Raw genomic sequence first — 18,568 nt, 5'->3', positions numbered from 1 at the left:
GTTGTCATTCATCCAACACTAACAATATATACGCTATTAATATATTACATAATTATCATTTATTCAATGCTGACAGCGTATACACTGCCAGTGTAGGAAAGATTAATTATATATATATATATATTAATTTTAAAAAAAAAAAACTGAAAAGGGATTTTCAAAAAAAAAAAACTGAAAAGGGTAAGTAAATAAAATTTTTGAAAAAAAAGATTGCATACATTAGTAATTAGTAGTACTAGTTTCCAAACAAGTAGTAGATAGAATAGAAGAGGATGGGATGAGTGGGAAAATGGAGGTTGACGGAATATCCACCACACAAGACACAACAAGTTGAAGTGGGGAGCCAAGTCAGCAAATGTAATGGTCCTTATGGAGCAGTGGTACATGATGAGATCCGACGTGTCAAAACCCACTTAAGCCCGTAGATTTCTACTGGATCAGAAGATGAGATTCAAAATCTTAAATATTTTGTTTTGTTTTTTTGTTCCCTAGTTGTAAATCAAGACAAGAATTGTGTGGTCGGAGTAGAATTTTACAGTCTCAGAATCGTCCTGTGGCTGGGTGGACAGTAGGATTCCTGTTCCCGACGTCTCCACCTCCTTCCCTCCAACATTACATTTGCTTATTTGCTCAGTGCCGATTGCAGACTGCAAAATTGCACTGCCCTCCCGACCGTCTATCCATATTCCAAATTCCCAGCACTAAACTCTCTCTCTTTCACACACACTCACTCCCTGCTGCCATTAAAATCATCATCAACAAATATGACAATGGCGGCAGCAGCAGCAGACATGGCCCTAGTCAAGCCCATCTCAAAGTTCGCGGGCGCCACTCCCAGGAGGATGTCACTGATATACAACGACAACAACAATAACAAGAGTGGAAGTTTCAGCCGCCGCAGCAGCAGCAGCAGGTCCATGATCAGAATGATGTCCACCTCCGCCCCTACCAGTGGCAGTGGTGCACCCCCGCGGCAAAGCAAGAAAGCCTCCAAACAGGGCATCAAGGAGACATTGCTGACCCCGAGATTCTACACCACCGACTTTGACGAGATGGAGACCCTCTTCAACACTGAGATCAACAAGAACCTGAACCAGGCCGAGTTTGAGGCCCTCCTCCAGGAGTTCAAGACCGACTACAACCAGACCCACTTTGTCCGCAACAAGGACTTCAAGGAGGCTGCCGATAAGATGCAGGGCCCTCTCCGCCAGATCTTTGTCGAGTTCTTGGAGAGGTCCTGCACCGCCGAGTTCTCTGGTTTCCTTCTCTACAAGGAGCTCGGAAGAAGGCTCAAGGTAAATGTATAGATATAAACTATATACCCGCCCCCCCTCCTGCCTCCTGCCTCCTGCCTCCTACTACTCACTACTTGTTTGTATTCCACCCATCTTTCTTGTTGCTCCTTGATTGATTGATTGGCGGTTTCTGAAGAAGAAATCACTTAGCATGCTATAGCTAGCCAGCCAGCCAGCCCATGGGAATGGGATGAAACTCAACGCAACAGTAATGACTGTTGCTGCTTCTGCAATTGTCTTTTTCGAGAGTATTCAATCACTCTTGCTGGCTGAACCTCTCCTTTAGTATATGCATCGTTTGCAGTGATAGAAGTAGCTTGTTGACTATCAAGTAATTTCGTCGTGCATTCGTCATTTACAAATCCTAGGGTACAAATTGAACACCTTCGCTGTTTATAAATCCTGATGTTCTTGACTTCCATGAGTTATCAATTGTTGCAGAAAACTAATCCTGTGGTGGCTGAGATTTTCTCTCTTATGTCTAGAGATGAAGCTCGCCATGCTGGGTATGATCTCTCTCTCTCACGCGCACGCGCACACACGTCTGCATAGCATGTCGTCACGAGTGCTGATGATTTTGTCGGCATTTGGTTGAACTTCTTGTGCAGGTTCTTGAATAAGGGTTTATCGGATTTCAATTTGGCACTGGACTTGGGATTCCTCACAAAAGCCAGAAAATACACATTTTTCAAGCCTAAATTCATTTTCTATGCCACTTACTTGTCTGAGAAAATTGGGTACTGGAGATACATAACCATTTACAGGCATCTTAAGGCCAACCCCGAGTATCAATGTTACCCCATCTTCAAATACTTCGAGAACTGGTGCCAGGATGAGAACCGCCATGGAGATTTCTTCTCTGCATTGATGAAGGCGCAGCCTCAGTTCCTTAATGATTGGAAAGCAAAGTTGTGGGCACGCTTCTTCTGCCTTTCGGTAATAACAATACTCCACCTGCTTTGTTAGACATTATTGATTGTTCTCCACAAAACAACTACTGGGTTCTTGCTCGTCCGGATTGTCTCCTCTCACATCGTTTCAATTACATAATGCAATGCAGGTTTATGTGACAATGTATCTCAATGATTGTCAAAGAACAGCTTTTTACGAAGGCATCGGACTCAACACAAAAGAATTTGACATGCATGTCCTCATCGAGGTGAGCCTGCAATCTCAGTACTTAAATTTCTTACCCTTTTATTCCAGATAGCCAGCTGGTTGGATGCTAAAAATCTCAAACCTGAGGCGTTCGTTCATCTCTGCAGACGAACCGCACAACAGCTAGAATTTTCCCTGCTGTACTCGATGTTGAGAACCCTGAGTTTAAGATGAGGCTGGATCGGATGGTAGAGATCAACCAGAAACTGATTGCAGTTGGGGAGAGCGAAGACATTTCACTAGTGAAGAACTTGAAGAGGATTCCCCTTATTGCAGCTCTAGCTTCTGAGTTACTGGCAACATATCTTATGAAACCCATTGAATCTGGTTCTGTTGACATTGCAGAATTTGAGCCACAACTTGTTTATTAGTAAGCTCGTATCTTTTAGGTACAAAAGCTAGATGTTCTTGTTCAGTCTGCAGGGAGCACTGTACTGTTGTTCACCATTCTTTTTTTACCGTCACAGAACAAGAACACTACTGTAAAACTGAGGAAACTTGTTTTGGTTATGCTGAACATATATGCTTTGTTCACCCATCTAATCATGTCTCCCATTCCAGAGATGTATTGAACCAGAAACTTCGTTGAGGTGTCCTAAAACAGAGGTCACCTCAACGAGTCTCTATCAGATTATTTGTTGCTAAACATAGGAGAAGAGAAGAGAGGAGTAAACATCAAACGCCCATCTTTATACAACGTTATTCATTTAATTATGGTAATACAACGTTATTCCATCTGTAATCTTTTGTGAGGTTTTTATCTTCCCCAAGACATGTTAGAACAGAAATTTGGACAACCAAAAACGGAAACTTTGAAAATGTGCAAAAAGCCTAAGGCATCACTTGTATCACTAGTTTTACGTTTATGGAACTCACAAGGAAGCAAAAGGACATGGGAGGAACCAAGAAAAATCAAGGAAAGGTTTTACGTCTAACCAAATAGACCCACGACTGGTTGCTGTTCCTCTTTGTTTAAATGAACTTTAATAATTGATACATACACTCCAAACTAAGAACTTCTATTCAGTTGATTATCTTCGAATAAGGAAGCATTTACCTGCTTCAAACTCCGTGGAATGGGAATAACTACATTATGAATCACGGCTGAACAAATATAACATGCCAACTTTGAATTCTTGATAGACACAACTGATTTGAAATATCTAGTAACTGCAGATATCAACTCTCAAGGAGGATTGGCATAATTCTGTTTATACTTAACGTGCAATCCTTCTTTATATGAGATCAATTCCGTTCGGGGTCTTGCACAAGCAAAGTTCCTGTATGAAGTTACCCAACTTCCGCATGTACAAGATTTCATCTTTATTCATTCAGGTTTTGTCACCTCCTGCTGTTCATCATAACCAATCACTTCATAGTTCTGTGATAAAGCAAACATTGCTTTAAAATTAAATGCACAGCGACGGATACTCTTGTTCTGAAGTACCAATTAAGGACTGCATAAGAAGCCCTACCAAACTAATAGAGACACAAGCAAACCTCACATAAGAATGAATAGGGACCTGCAGACGTGCACGCAAACACAATCAGAGAGAGAGAGAGAGAGAGATAATGGGAAATCTTCTTTCTACAGCTTTGAAAAGAATTACATCTGCAAATAGAAGGATATGAAGACCTAAACAAAGTAAATCTTCCCTTCCAATTTCAGTCCTTAAGCCGGTAACTATATGTTAAGGCTACTGGAGTACTTACAAATTCAAGCATCTGAGGTTCCGATGGAGAACATATCAGTCTGACTTTTCACCTTTTATTTTTGCCTTATCTTTTTCCTGTGACTGCATTAACAATTTGAACAACCAAACAGCAAGCAAAGTTGCCTCCATTGGTGCAAGCCAGTAAACAAGTATATGCTCCTTGGTTATATGGTCCCCACGAGCATAGGCCCAACCCATCACCTAGAAAATATCATCAAATGAAAACTAGGCCCCATAATGTGATCTTTAATGGTAGAAATAACATAAAAAATTAGTTATGCACTTACTGATGCTGGATTCATGCATCCCCCTGTTAGATCAGAACCAAGTATGTGAAGAGTAAGCTTGGCAAGGCTTGAAATCCAGGTTTTCGTGTAGAAACTTCCAGGAATCTTCCTGGCAAGCCCAAGTGACACAATTACAATAAAAAATGTCAAAAGTCCTTCTGTCAATGCACCTAGATGGATGTCCACATTGAGTCGTGGACCGCTTCCAATTGCAGGAAATGCTTCACGGATGAGCATGACCCCAATAACTGATCCAAAGACCTACAAGCAGAAAAATTAGATATAAATGGTTAGAGCCAATTATTGCAGTAAACTCTAATAAGCAAATAATCCTGGTATGAAGAAGACAATCAGAAATATATTCAACTCTCTGTGAATAATAAGTTTTTGGCAGGCTCTTCTTCTTTCAACCCATCTCACTAAGTTTTTTTTCTTCTTTCATGGTTATATGCACCAACTTTCCAATGCATGCAACTCAAAAGCAGCATAATACATTGCCTTTCTGATAGGGATAGTCTGAGGCAACTCCCCACTCCCACCCCCAAAAGAAGCAGCAGAAATTAAATTGTTTTACCTATCAGACTGTTATTCTATACTACTGTCATCATCAACATAATGTAAAGATTAGCTCTGTCCCCACGTCCCCCCTTTCCAGAGCAAAAAATTACTGCATCTGTCACATGTTGCTGAATTTGAAGAACTTTATGGCATATATACAAGAACCTCAAGTTAACACAGAGAAACAGGCTACAGAGCTATATCTGTTGGACAATTGCACCAAGGAAAGGGGAGAAAGAGAAAGAAAATTGTAACTTAAACAAGTCTTATATCAAGTTTGGGCTTTTAATCCCTATCATGTCTCATTCACCTTCAAGTTGCTGTAATAACATCAACCGCCACTCTGTATCTCAAAGATAGATAAACTTGTCAAATTTGCAATTGCAACTCAACATAAAAAGCAGAAAAACCCTCCCTGCTGCACAAGAGGAGGCATATAAGGCATTGTATTATGTTAAATTCCAGAAAATTATAATTTGGACTGACTAAACACCATGTGAACTTAATTAGTGATATTCTATCCCAGTCATTCCTGTTGATAACGATTTTTCCATTTTCATTTTGGGTATGCACCTCCTGTTTGGTTTAAGGAATTGCACCGACCTCCTTTACCACATCCATGTTAGGTCCAAAAGTTACTCACACATTATGCCCTTAAAATATTAACAAACTCTTAACTAACATATTATTTTCTTTTCTTATAGGGATTCCTATTTTATTTACTTCTTATATGTTTCCCCTTCTTTCTTTCCCTGTTCCTTTGTTGTTTTGCTCTTCTCTTCGTCTATGCCCATTCACCCTCCAAACCACCATCACATCCAACTCTCATCGATAACACCATCAACCCTTACTGCTCTGGTGCACCAACACCCATACTTCAAGACCAAATCTGTTTTACCCACTACCGCCACACTTTGCCTGGACACATAAGCAAATACATTAAGAACTGCATTTGCACAAAGATACTTCAACTCATTTCTGACAAACACACAATAGCTCAGGCAAACCACAAAACAGCAAACAGAACCCTCAAAGCTTCATTGTTTCAAGCAAACTTAAGGTTATTAGCATCTTTATAGATCAAAAGGTTCTACCAAAGAGGCCTTAAGAATCAAATGCTAATAAATCAAAATTGAAATAGCTAAGGTAAAAATCCACATAAAAAGAATTCAAATTTGGGTTGTAGAAAATTGATACGATTGACCAACATTTCGCATGAAGAATACTTATTAATTAAAACATTAAGAGGCTTTTACAGGTGGGAGAGGCAAAAGCCAGATGAGGGAAGAGCAAGAGGAAGGTGGAAGAGGAGATTAGGAAGAAGTGGATGACAGAAAAGAGAAAACAGCATGTGGTGGAAGCAGAGAGGGGGAATTACATATGGAGTGGGGAACTGAGTGAGAAAGAGCATGGGACAAAATCTGGAGAAGATACTACTGTTTTCACATTACTAGAGGATAACAAGTGTCTTTATTTTAATGTTTATGCTTATGTAATTGTTAAGATATGCCAACTTCTTTGCAGATTTTCTAGATTCCTTTTAGTACTAGAATAATTTAGTTAGTTGCTCAATAAATCTAGGTGTTAGGATGTTTGTTAATAGAAGATGATGCTGAGTTGTTAAAAAATATTTTTGCTAAGATTTGTTAAGTAGAAGATTATGTTAATTTGTTAGAAAGTAATTTTGTTGAGATTTTTTTGGAGAATTGTTAGCTGGAAATTATGTTTATTTGTTTCTTGTAAACACTAAAAATAGCTGGTTAATGAAGAACATAAGATCATTTTCAACCCTCAATATAAAGTCTTAGTCAGCTATTTTTGTAACAATAAGCAAGTTTTTGGCCAAGTTTGTTTGTTACAAGTTTTTTAACAACTTTAGCTACAGTAACCTCAAAAAACTTTTCAAAGTTTTTAAACTATACACTTCAAAATATCCAAAAATTTACAACATTTCAAAAAAATTTTCTACAATTTCTACAGTAAGCTACAATAAAGTTTTAAACAAACACCCAAAAAACTCACTTGGCAAACGGGGCCTAAGTGTTGTTTAGTAGTTTATGCTCTAAATTCCAACAGTAATCCGAACTGTAAACTGTTGCTAAAGGAGTTAATGACAAGCAAGGCTAGTGTAATCACATAAGAGGCTATAAGGAGGTTCCTATAATATATCAAACTAGAAAAGAAGTTTTAGTAATTATCGAAAACCTAAGGGTACACATACTTTCTCCTTTATAAAAAGGCTTACTATTTATCATAATATGCTTAAAGGAGACTACTATGTTTTTCACCTTATTTGTTTAATATGACCGTTAACTTCTTCATTAATCAATTGTGAAACATGGATGGCAATCATCAACATGCTTCTGAGAGCTGTTAATCGAGCCGAGTCGAGCTCGAACACATGATAATCGAGCTCGACTCGAACCTCCAATCGAGCTAGCTCTAGCTTGCTTGATTAGTAATTCGAGCTACCTCGAGCTCGCTCGATTAGTAATTCGAGCTTCAAAAGCTGTTCGAGATCGACTCATCAAACTCGGCTGAAAACTCGAACTCGAGTTCAAAATCGAGCCGAGTTTAACGAGCCGAGTCGAGCCCTTATCGAGAAAAGGAAAGAGGGTAAAACTATGAGATACACAATAAAATTACGATAACACCCCTACTATTCGAGCCTGTCAAGCTGTTAGCGAATCGAGCACAGCTCGGCTCGTTTAATAGACAAGTATATATACAACTCGAGCTCGGCTCGTTTTTCTCAGTAAACGAGCCGAGTCGAGTCCTTATCGAGCCGGGTCGAGCTCGGCTCGCGACCTCTATTAACAGCTCTACTTCTGAAAGTGCAACTTCCTATCTTTTACAGCCCCCAATCAACAAGGTTGAAATCTTCAGAATTCTTTCTAGAAAGTCTAATCCAACAACCTAATTGTAACTTAAGCTCATTCAGTTATAAAAAACCTCGGAAGCATAACAGAAATCACGTTTCTTGTTTGTCTACCATCGTTAACTTGTATGTCTACCTAATAGAAGTTATGACATTTTGGAACACAATATCCACCATTGCACATGTTGTCATCTTGGCAGCTCAAAGCACTTAACCATGATTATACATTAACTATCATTACATGTTAGCCTCTACGAAAAAGAATCCCTTTCATTCTTGAAACACTACGTCGGATTAGTCCCAAAGCCGATACTAGCTTATAACACAATATGCAGCAACCAAGGAAAATATCAATCACCAATGAGGAAGGGTATTAAAGATCTATGGTTCAATTCAATTGTCAAGAACAGAAAGAACTCGTAAAAGATACATTGTGATCTATCAGAGTAAACCACAAATTTAAGCTCAAATTTCCAATCCACGAAAAGTTAGCAGTGCCTTTAAGACATCTATTATCTATTTATGTATCAAGTCCTTTGTTTTTTGCAAACTTTAACCTTAAAAAATACAAACCGAGTTGGGAACTTAATCAATTGTAATAATCTCTGCATTCTCTTAAAACGACAATGTACAATAATCAAACCATGTGACCAGTATTCCTCTTTTAACTAATATATCACTATAATTTAAAAGAAACATCAAAAGGTTGGATCACAGCTTTCCATCAGCTAGAATCTTAACGGCAAAGAAGGGCCATCTACTGCTGCATGGCCACAAATACCACCACAAACGCGCACATACAGACACACAAGAGAGTGATTGTAGAGTTCCTTTTTCTTGAGGGATGGTGGAGGTGGTATGGAGGAATGATTCGGTAGCTCAAGTAGAAACCCTCTCAATCTGTTGTTGAGTTTTGGGTTGGTTTGCCACCTTGTGTTGAGTTCATTTAAATAATAAAACGAAATATCAGGACATCAAACATTTTGACAGAGAAAATTGGAAAAGCATCAATTAGGGATTCACCTGGATCAGAGCTGAATATGGAAAATCACCATATATTTAGAAATAGATGTCAAACCCATAATTACACAGTTAAGGCACGGCCAATTTTAGCAAATTGAAAAGGAGTAGCCATTTGGTGTCATGCAATTACTGTAGAATTCCCTTTCCACATTACACATTGCAGAAAAAAAAAAAAAAAAAGCCCACAGAAGCAACAGAATAATTTGGGGAAAAAAAACTTAAGTTATGAAGTAATTAAAGCCAACAGGTAATTGGTATGAAAAGAAACAGAAGAAATATATGAAGAAAATAGTGGCAGGCAGAGTAGCATGCACCTGAGCAGGAATCCTGGCACAAAGAACGAAGAGAAACTGGGTGAAATTGCCAGAGACAGCAGAAGAGAAGATGGTGAGTGGATTGTAGCTCCCACCTTTGGCGGCTTTGGCCAGGAAGGCAAAGAAGAACATGTTGATGACAGCAAGAGCATGCTTCAAGATCTCACCTTGGACGTCATCCCTTCCAAAGGCCATGATATTGTGCACGAAGATCTTGATCAGCACACTTGACCAAACCCACATAAAGGATATAACGAAATCTGATGCAACCAACACCAATCTCCTTCCCATCACCCCCATTGATTCCATATTTTTTCCTGAGCCCTCACTCCCTGTTCTCATTCTCGGAAGGAGAAAGGGGGGGGAGGATGGTTTGGGCTCTTTTGACTTTGCTGCCCCTTTTTCGTTTGAAGTCTTGGTGGGTATTTGCTTGCTCTGTTTTCCTGGAAGGGGGGAAGCTCAAAGCTGTGTTGCGGTTGGGAGTTTGATCTTGTTCCTGGCTAGAGGGAGCGAGCCAGTTCGCTCGCTTTCTTAGGAACCCGACCAATTACTGCTGTGGGTAGTTAGTACAGTAAAATCAAATTATGTCAAATAATCTACTACAGTATATCCAATCAAACAGAGTCCACACACTTTGGAGTTTGGAGAGGGAAAAATGCAATTTTGGTCTCCATTTGTTTTTTGGAGGGCAAACCAAACTATTGAGGACTCTACTACTAGTAGTATTTTTGTCTCCCCACCTAAATGCTGAAAATTAGTCCGCATGTATTTATAGAAGACGTGTTTTTATTTTTTATTTTTACCTTTTTTGAATTTTATTCTTTGTCGCGACTCACGCCTCCCCACTTTTGTTTGTTTTTTTTTTTTCTCCGAAAAGGCCTTTTGTTTGCTTTTTCTTAAACCACTGTCTTGGCGACAAAGAAACCCCATATGATATGATCCCCTCTCAATAAGAGGAGAACCCACACAAACACTAACCAAGAAGACGAAGCAATTTTTATTGTTAAAGAGTAAATCTGCAAAAACAGTAAGCGGAAGCAGAATCCGGCCAGCAATCAAAAAGAATACTCGCAAAAGTAGAATGAGCAGCATAGGCACAGGCTACGACCTATCAGTCACCACCTTCTCCCCTGATGGCCGGGTTTTTCAGATCGAGTACGCCGCCAAGGCCGTCGACAACAGCGGCACCGTTGTCGGCATCAAGTGCAAGGACGGCGTTGTCCTGGTTAAAATTCCCTTCCTGCTATTAAAGTATTCCGTTCTAATCGCACTTAGGGCTTCCAACCGTTTGAATTTTCCTTCATAGAAATTAAAGATCGCTCTTTTTGTCCTTAACTGAATATGCTAGTACCATATCTTTAGGGAGTGGAGAAGCTCATTGCGTCAAAAATGATGCTGCCCGGGTCCAATCGGAGAATTCATGCTGTTCACCGCCACTCCGGCATGGTAAAGTATCGCTCTTTCTGCTCTATTTTATTCTATCTTATTTGCTGTTCCATTTTGCTACTTTTTCGTGAGTGGACCGACTGCTTGTGCGCCTTACGCCCTTCCCATTCACGGCCCCTTTTCTTTTCTTTTCCTTTTTTTTTGGGGGGGGGGGGGGGGGCTGGGAAAAGAGGTGGGGTTGTAAGAAGCCCACCGATATTAGTTGTTACCATGCCTCCACCACACCACATCCATCTGGTTTGACTGTTCTAGTTAGACTCTCTCTTATTCTTTCTCTTTCTCCGGTTTACAGGCCGTTGCTGGATTGGCTGCAGACGGGAGGCAAATTGTTGCACGAGCTAAATCTGAGGCAACCAATTACGAAAGGTTTTCTTAAGCTTCTGCCTTAGCCTTGCTAATCTTCTGCTTTTGTTAATTGAGCTTTTACTTGCTGAAAGTTTTTGTATCTCGAGCGTTCCTATTACTGATACTTCTCTTTTTCCTTGCACTAGTTCCTTCGTTAATCATGTGTAATGCTGTTTATATATCACATGAATTAATAAGTAGCACCTAACACAATCTCGTATTTCTAAAGAAAAATGTGGTTTCAACCGCGTGTCCCAACTGTTCTGTATAGTTTGGGGAGTTGTTGCTATGCTTTTAAATCTTGGAATGAGATTTGCTTAATGACTGGGAAAGAGCTAGACTAGTGTACCATCCCAAGCGGAACACGGAGAGAAGGAAGAAGATGGGCGGTGGAAGTGGGATGCTCATATTGCCAACGAAAAAGAATACTATAAAGTAAAATGACTACCTTGAATACTTCTTATTTCCACCCCGTGTTACCTAATGAGATCAATGTGAAACTGATTATTACCCGTATGAATTTTCCATATTACTTCCAGATTGTGAATGTTCTGTCTCATCAAATTATTATTCTCAAATACTATGCTAGCATCGATTTGTCTCTTTGCATAACAGGTCCTATTGGGATTGATTACAATTTAGTAAAGTTTAAAGTTACATTTGAAAATCTTAAAAAATTATTCTTTGAGATTATAATGCAGGGGTTTGTATCAATTATTACCAAAATTCCTATTCAAGGTTCCAGGTTTAAGTCAGTCTGCATGTACTAGGTATCATGACAATCTGGATAGAGTGCTTTTGCTTTTCTTTAGATTAAAAACTTTGCTAATTATTGCCTGAATACTAGAAACTGCCTTGTTTCTCCAATTTTGACATATGGAATGCAGACCAAATTGAGCAGCGAAACTTTTTGTTGGATCTGTTCTTTCCTCTCTTTTAAATTTTTGAGTCATGTTGAAATTGTTCCTATTCTTTTTATATTTTTCCTGGTCTCTTACTGTCACTTGCTCTTTAGCAGTTCAGGTAGCATTGGGTACTGCACTATGACTTGGGAAGTAGTGCATTTTGATAAAATTTAATTGTGCTCGTTCAGGGAGCTTTGTAATTGCATCAACTCCTTTAATGAATGGTTATTGTAAATAAGAAAGACATCCTGTAGCTGAGTGAAGAGGAAACTGTTAGCAACAGTTTCCTTAATTGGCATATTATGAAGAAGATGAAAAAGCTTTTCAGCTCTTTAAGATGTCATTTAGCTTTCTATTATTTAGTTATCAAGTTATTTGCTGTAAATGTTTTTGATGTATGACTGTAATCTTAGTGTGGATGGGTGTATAATTTACAATTAAAACCTGAAAAACCTAATCACACAATACTGGCTGTGATTTTACAAAAGCTACTTTGAGCTATGTGTGTTCTTCAGTTCCAAAAAAATGTACCTTATATTCATGTTCAATTGCCTTGGGAACCTTGAATCTCGTCAGATAGTTACTAGGAAATATGCTATGTTTGCAGTTTCTAGTCAATGTACTTCCTATTTACGTATCCTGTCCTGCGGGATGCTTTTGCAGTGTGTATGGAGAGCCAATTCCTGTGAAAGAGCTTGCGGACCGTGTTGCTAGCTATGTTCATCTATGTACACTGTATTGGTGGCTCAGGTTAGATTGTATAAAATACTGCTGTTCTTTTGGTTATCATTTCCCTGAGCTTTCTTTGTGCATCTGGAACTGAGTGTTGTAAGAGGATGAATTGCTCCAGGCCCTTTGGATGTGGAGTAATATTAGGAGGGTATGACAGAGATGGACCACAGCTATACATGGTTGAACCTTCTGGTGTTTCTCATGTGAGTTCATGTATTTAATGTTTCGTATGAAACACACATTTGATGCATTTGTCAGTAACTGTACCACTCTAACAATAATTTCCATGAAGATGGGGCTACTGATTTAGATTTATTTGGTCATCTTGGTTGACTTTCATTTCACATATTGATGTATAATGGCATTTGTTGTAGAGGTACTTTGGCACGTCAATTGGGAAAGGCAGGCAGGCTGCTAAGACGTAAGTGGCACATTTGTCCATATGTTCCACTCTTTTATCCATATTGTTTTTCTGTTATTGTATTCTTTACACCATATATAGCTCTTGTTTGATTAATGTTCTCCAAAATAGGATATTCAACTTATATAGAGGCTCCAATGTCAATTTTCTTTGATCACTAAGGAACTGTTATAAATGATGGGTTCTTACTATCCTTTTTACCGGTCAGGATCTGACCTTCAGAATAAAAATCAGGATTGGATCTTTTGAATGATTAGAACTGACTCCTTCCTTTAGATCCCTATTTGGCCTGTCAGATTGGTTAATTAACTTGGACTTTAGTTGATTTCTTTTACCATTAAAATCATTTTACCTTAAAAGTGTGGGTTAACCTCATAAGGCTTTTGATGCATGAAGTCTAATAATCAATTTAGCCTTGGTTCCACTTCAGCAGTTCCATATGTTTTGGCCTGTCCTAGATGAATAATATAAAGTAACACACCTAAAATGTATACATTCATCCATACATCTTTATCTATGCATGTGTTTATCCATATCTTTTTCTTTTTCCTGATGAAATTTGTAATAGAATTCGTTTACAAGAACAAGAAGTCTACCCCACAAAATTTAAGTACGGTAACTCTATCATATAGAAATACAAGCAGAAAAGGAGAAGCCATGATTTGCTGAAGGAAATCTTATGAAAATTATGCAAAATACTTTGAAGCAGACAAGTTCAAATTTTCTCAAGTTTTTGCTTTCTCAATTTTACAATGGTACATGTCCTTTGCATTAACAGTTATATTTCCTAAATACTTCGTAGGGCAAATGCATATTTGTTTAACATCCTCTGCTTCCTAGCATATCAGTATGGTTTATAGTTGCAACAACATCATATGTTCTGGAAAAAACTTGTGCTGGATTTATCGCGAGTCAATTCATCAGATGAGTCATGGATACCTCAATGGTTGGGGGAGGCAAAAGAAAAAGAACAAGACATAGCTCCGCAAGCTGCATTATGGGTTTACTCTACTGGGTTCAATGACAGACATTTAGTATCACCCTTGAGCATTTGGCTGTGCAGAATTGGGGGTTTAGTATGTCTTAGAGTAAGAAGTTTCATATTTAGCCTTCTGTCTTTGGGCCTCAACCATCTACCAGATTGCCCTGCTGAACTTATAGAGATTCTTGATAGATAAAAGACTACCTGAAAAGTCTCAAGAGGTTGCTATAATGTTTATAACAATGCGCTTAAGGATGCCATTTATCTGTCATCAATTTCAAATAAAGGTATCGGTGCCTGAAATTGATATCAGACAGTCATGTCTGTCATATTTTATATTTGTTTTGTTGATTTTCTCATATTGGTTCTCATTCTGCAAAACCAATCACCCAATTTTTGCTTCTGCATGTTGTCTCAAGCACACAATATTCTTAAGGGAACAGCCATGACTTTAAATGAGGTCACTTCAAGGATGATGCCTAAGACACTTTGAAATAGCATTCTTTGCTAAGACGGGGGTAATCCCTGTAGACTATGTGGTGAGAGCAGCCTCATGCAGTGGACTGCTTTTTTCCACGGGCCATTTTTAGAAGAAAATGGGAAAACTTATTATTCTTGTAGATCCTGTTCATTCTCCTTGTGTCCACTTGTTTATGCATATCTTCTTGTTTTTCCTGACACAGTTTTTATACAGTCTTACGAGAATCTTTTTGTCTGCAGAGAGATTGAAAAACTGAAGCTTTCTGAAATGACATGCCGTCAAGGGGTTATTGAGGTAGCAAAAATGTAAGTGTTATTATGCAGTTTTGCTTTGCTAATTCAAATCAAGTTCATCTTGCACATAGAATCAAGTTCAAAATGGGTATATGTATGCTTTAAGTAGCACTCTAGGGTCTCCATGCTTATGAAATGCTGCTTGCTGTTTTGATGGATGATCATCTACTCAAGATTTTACAATTGGCTGCTGTTATTGCAAGAGCAATTTTACCTTGAACAGAAAAATGATCCATTACAAGACACACAGATTACTTATTTGTTTCTGACTAATCACTGTTTTGTGGGACCTGGGGTCAGCTTTTTGTTTCCTCACCTGTCTCTATTTCTTCCTCTTTCACCATGAATGATGAAAAAAAAGCCCAGATCAAACTCCACTCATCCTCCTCTGCTAACTCCCACTGGGTGTCAAAATCCAGTTGTAGATTTACCACAAATCAAACATACATTTTTTGTCAAAGTTCAAAACTTTCCCATCCAACTTTTTTTTTGTCGGTATATGTTAGACCATTTTCTTCAACCTCCATTTAATTACCAAGTAAAATATATAGTAAATGTGACTAAAAACAACCCATCTAATTGTTTCATAAAATTGCTCGTATATGTTCTGTGAATTCCAGTTTTGAGTATAAGATAGAGCAATATCCTTTCCAGCATAGGGCAGATATTGGTTGGGGGAAAAGAAATAAAAGAGAGGGGAGGCAGGGAAGAAAGGGAGGACATGGTTGTGGAGGTGGGGGGAGAGAGAGGGAGATTAAGTTGTGCTTTCGAAAGGGATGAAGCCTGAAGGGTAAAAGGGCTTAGCCTCGAACTGATAGAGGTGAGAAAAGAGATGTTGGTCTGAATGGGTCCCTGACAATTTTTCTGTCGGTCACTGCCTGGCTGATAATTGGAGTCATTGCACTATGGGAACATAGTGCTGTCCAGTGCAAGCTGATTTTGAACGCACTAATCTAATCAATTTGGACTTGTACTCTTGATTCATCTTTGACTTGTTTGCTTAATCTGAAATTAGAATTTATGGAGTGCACGATGAGGCAAAGGACAAGGCTTTTGAATTGGAAATGAGTTGGGTGTGCAATGAGTCAAATCGTCAGCATCAGAAGGTAAAATTGGTTGACATCTTAATGCAAATCTTAGTGGTTTTCTTACTCGTCAGTTAGATTATTGATTTTTTGTGATTGAACCACTGCGTCACATTTTGTTCTTGCTATATAACTTACAATCAAGTGTAATTTATTGCTTGGTCTAATGTCATGGGCTTTTCTCCTAAGCTGAAAATAGCTTCTGCATCATATTTGTGGAAAATGACTTGCTCCCCTTTTGTTGTTGTTTACTATTATTTTACAAGCAGCATTCTTGCACCTTATTGGGCTTGTTTGTTGTATATGTACCTTTTGAAGAGATCTAATACTATTGGGTTTACGGTGGATCTGGAATTGCACCGTTACTGAAGATGACATGCATTCAGAGTCATAGGTCTTAATTAGATTTTTTTCAGATTTACTCGAAAGTTAAATAAGGATGAAGAAAAATTTAGAACCATCAAATAGATGACTGTCTTAAAAATAAATGACTAATTTAAAGATTGTGAGATGTTGAAAAAAAGGCTTATGAATTGATTTATGAATCATGACAAGGTATAGATTTTATCTACGTGATTGTTTGGAAAATTATGCTACTTTTGACAAATGATCATAAAGGCTGTTTTGGCAAGTTTCACACCTAGGACATAGTTTGAGAAAGGACTCATTTTAATCATTTGTTCCTGCTGGAATTATAGCCGAGGCAATTGCTTAATCATCATGGTACTCATCTACTCTGTATGTTCACCGGACGACAAGCAGAGGAAGTTGGTTATTTTATGAATTTGTGCTTCCTAAATTATGACATTGATTTCCTAATTTTGAGGTTTGCTTTAGTTTTCCACCATTGGCAAGTTTGCAACACATTAAAGGAGGTTAATCTTGAGTTCCATTAAAGATCATCGTGACTTTTTATTTTGTGTACCCTTTTGAGGTTTGAGGTACCGTTTAGATGAACGGTTGGTACCAAATAGCTGTGGTCAACATATGCTGTTTTAGTTTTTGAATGGCATTTTACTTCCTATCGTGCTTTGTCTCAAGAATTGGCAGACGTTATATGCAATACTTTTGAGCTGGAACTGATAACTTTTTTTTTTTTTTTTTTGGTCTCTCTCATGTTCAGGTTCCCGATGATCTTTTAGAAGAAGCCAAAGCAGCAGCTAAAGCCGCACTTGAGGAAATGGATGCTGATTAGGAGCTCAAAAGCATATGCTTCCTGCTCTTTTAGTCTTTCACTTTTTTGAGAGCATATACTCATCTCGAAAAACCGTATTCTAATGCATTAACAGATGCCAAACAAAAACCGCATGTTTTTGTACCCTGAATTTTTTTTAATTTTTAGGGTTATTTGGGTGGCTTCTCTCAATGAGGATTTCAAATTGTTGATTGCCTGCTCTGATTAGTTAGTGATTTCTAACGTGCACCCTTCTAGTTATGCTTCAACCATACAATGAAGAGGGTTGGATCAGAAAGGGAACGGAGAAGACCAAAGATGGTAATTGTACTAGAACGTTGGTAGTCTAAGGAAACGGAGCAATCGGCAATGGTTGTGAGGAAAATATTTTCAAAAAGTCAACTTAAACGTGAGAAAGTACATTTAAGAAAAATATTTATTTTCCGCTAAAATATGTGCTTGGGGAAATATTATACAGCCAAACAACGAACCCTAAATGGAACGAGTTCTCTTTGCAGGTGCATCGAAAAGCTATAAAGTTGGAACTTAGCTCTGCAAGTTTCATCCCACTTTCATCTGATAGTAGTCGCAAAACCAAATTTTCCAGGGAGCGGAGCCCATCCCTCCATTCACAAAGAGGACGTAGCTAAATGAGGCATTCATCAATACTATATTTCCTCTCCCTATAGATATGCTTATATTAAAAAGGTAATCAAGTACTTAATAATAGCAAAGGTACCAGGTCTCAGAGAATTTAACAACAATTAGCAACCATCCCAAAGGGGCCAGAAAACCTCACAGTGAAATCTCCAAAAAGCTTAAGCATTTAACAAGAATGCAAACTGTGACGAATAAAAGCAAAGAGAAATTGCAGTATGGGAGTCATTTCTTGTGTATTACCCCCCACCTAAATTTCTCTTATCTTTAATAAACAAAACCATAGATTAGTTTGCCATGGGGAATATCAGGAATGGATCTCAACTTAAACCTAGTGTGCTTTAAAACGTTTGATGGAGTTTGGTACTCGTAAAACACTCGACAACATGGAACTTTCAGAGTAATGACAACAAGACGTTGCATTACATTCACGAGGAAAATGGCAAATATCATTATCTTGCCATCACATGGAAAGAGAAAATACAAAACAAAGAATCATTTTTCATTCCCATTGGCAAGGAGCGGTTGTTTCCGTTCCTGCCGTTCCAATTGGAAAGCCCCTCAACACTTTGACAAGTCTGACTTTCAATTGATGACTATAACAACAAACCAGTTCTCCATTGTCAAGTCTTACTTTCAATTAATGATCACAACAACCGGAAAGAAAAATTATTCTCTTACTTGCATGTTGAACAGCATGATTGCCTTTCACCACGAGCTGCATAATGAGTTCAGCAAGTATGACCCAGTAGCCTGCGTGTCCATCCTTCCTAAATTCTTATCCTAGAGCCTGCACCAGCAGAGAGAGAGAGAGAGAGA

At 38.4% G+C, this 18,568-nt stretch overlaps 3 protein-coding genes across 6 annotated transcripts; 2 read left to right on the top strand and 1 right to left on the bottom strand.

The window, feature by feature from the left end:
- Positions 1-539: 539 nt before the first annotated feature.
- LOC113773347 (magnesium-protoporphyrin IX monomethyl ester [oxidative] cyclase, chloroplastic) lies at positions 540-2,996 on the top strand. Its single transcript, XM_027317971.1, has 5 exons — positions 540-1,295; positions 1,737-1,801; positions 1,904-2,231; positions 2,356-2,454; positions 2,561-2,996. The coding sequence occupies exons 1-5, from the start codon at positions 765-767 to the stop codon at positions 2,822-2,824; spliced, it is 1,287 nt and encodes a 428-aa protein (XP_027173772.1). The 5' UTR covers positions 540-764; the 3' UTR covers positions 2,825-2,996.
- A 276-nt stretch (positions 2,997-3,272) lies between these two features.
- On the bottom strand, positions 3,273-9,898 carry LOC113773348 (probable aquaporin SIP2-1). Of its 4 annotated transcripts, XR_003468809.1 has the most exons (5): positions 9,229-9,897; positions 4,456-4,716; positions 4,167-4,369; positions 3,929-3,976; positions 3,273-3,834 (listed from the first exon to the last, which is right to left on the bottom strand). XR_003468809.1 is itself a non-coding variant. In XM_027317973.1 (4 exons), the coding sequence occupies exons 1-3, from the start codon at positions 9,568-9,570 to the stop codon at positions 4,202-4,204; spliced, it is 771 nt and encodes a 256-aa protein (XP_027173774.1). In that variant the 5' UTR covers positions 9,571-9,898; the 3' UTR covers positions 3,273-3,804; positions 4,167-4,201. The 4 variants fall into 4 exon arrangements, 3 of the variants coding, with proteins under 3 accessions (XP_027173774.1, XP_027173773.1, XP_027173775.1); XM_027317973.1 differs by lacking the exon at positions 3,929-3,976 and having other exon boundaries at positions 3,273-3,804; positions 9,229-9,898; XM_027317972.1 differs by lacking the exon at positions 3,929-3,976.
- A 221-nt stretch (positions 9,899-10,119) lies between these two features.
- LOC113775250 (proteasome subunit alpha type-3) lies at positions 10,120-17,309 on the top strand. The gene is made up of 9 exons (XM_027320041.1): positions 10,120-10,453; positions 10,591-10,674; positions 10,967-11,040; positions 12,588-12,674; positions 12,775-12,859; positions 13,031-13,077; positions 14,780-14,845; positions 15,849-15,939; positions 17,042-17,309. The coding sequence occupies exons 1-9, from the start codon at positions 10,310-10,312 to the stop codon at positions 17,111-17,113; spliced, it is 750 nt and encodes a 249-aa protein (XP_027175842.1). The 5' UTR covers positions 10,120-10,309; the 3' UTR covers positions 17,114-17,309.
- The last annotated feature ends 1,259 nt before the right edge of the window (positions 17,310-18,568 follow it).

This window comes from Coffea eugenioides, chromosome 6 (assembly GCF_003713205.1).
Source record: "Coffea eugenioides isolate CCC68of chromosome 6, Ceug_1.0, whole genome shotgun sequence".
Lineage (NCBI taxonomy): Eukaryota > Viridiplantae > Streptophyta > Magnoliopsida > Gentianales > Rubiaceae > Coffea > Coffea eugenioides.
This window is presented reverse-complemented; position numbering and strand designations above follow the sequence as displayed.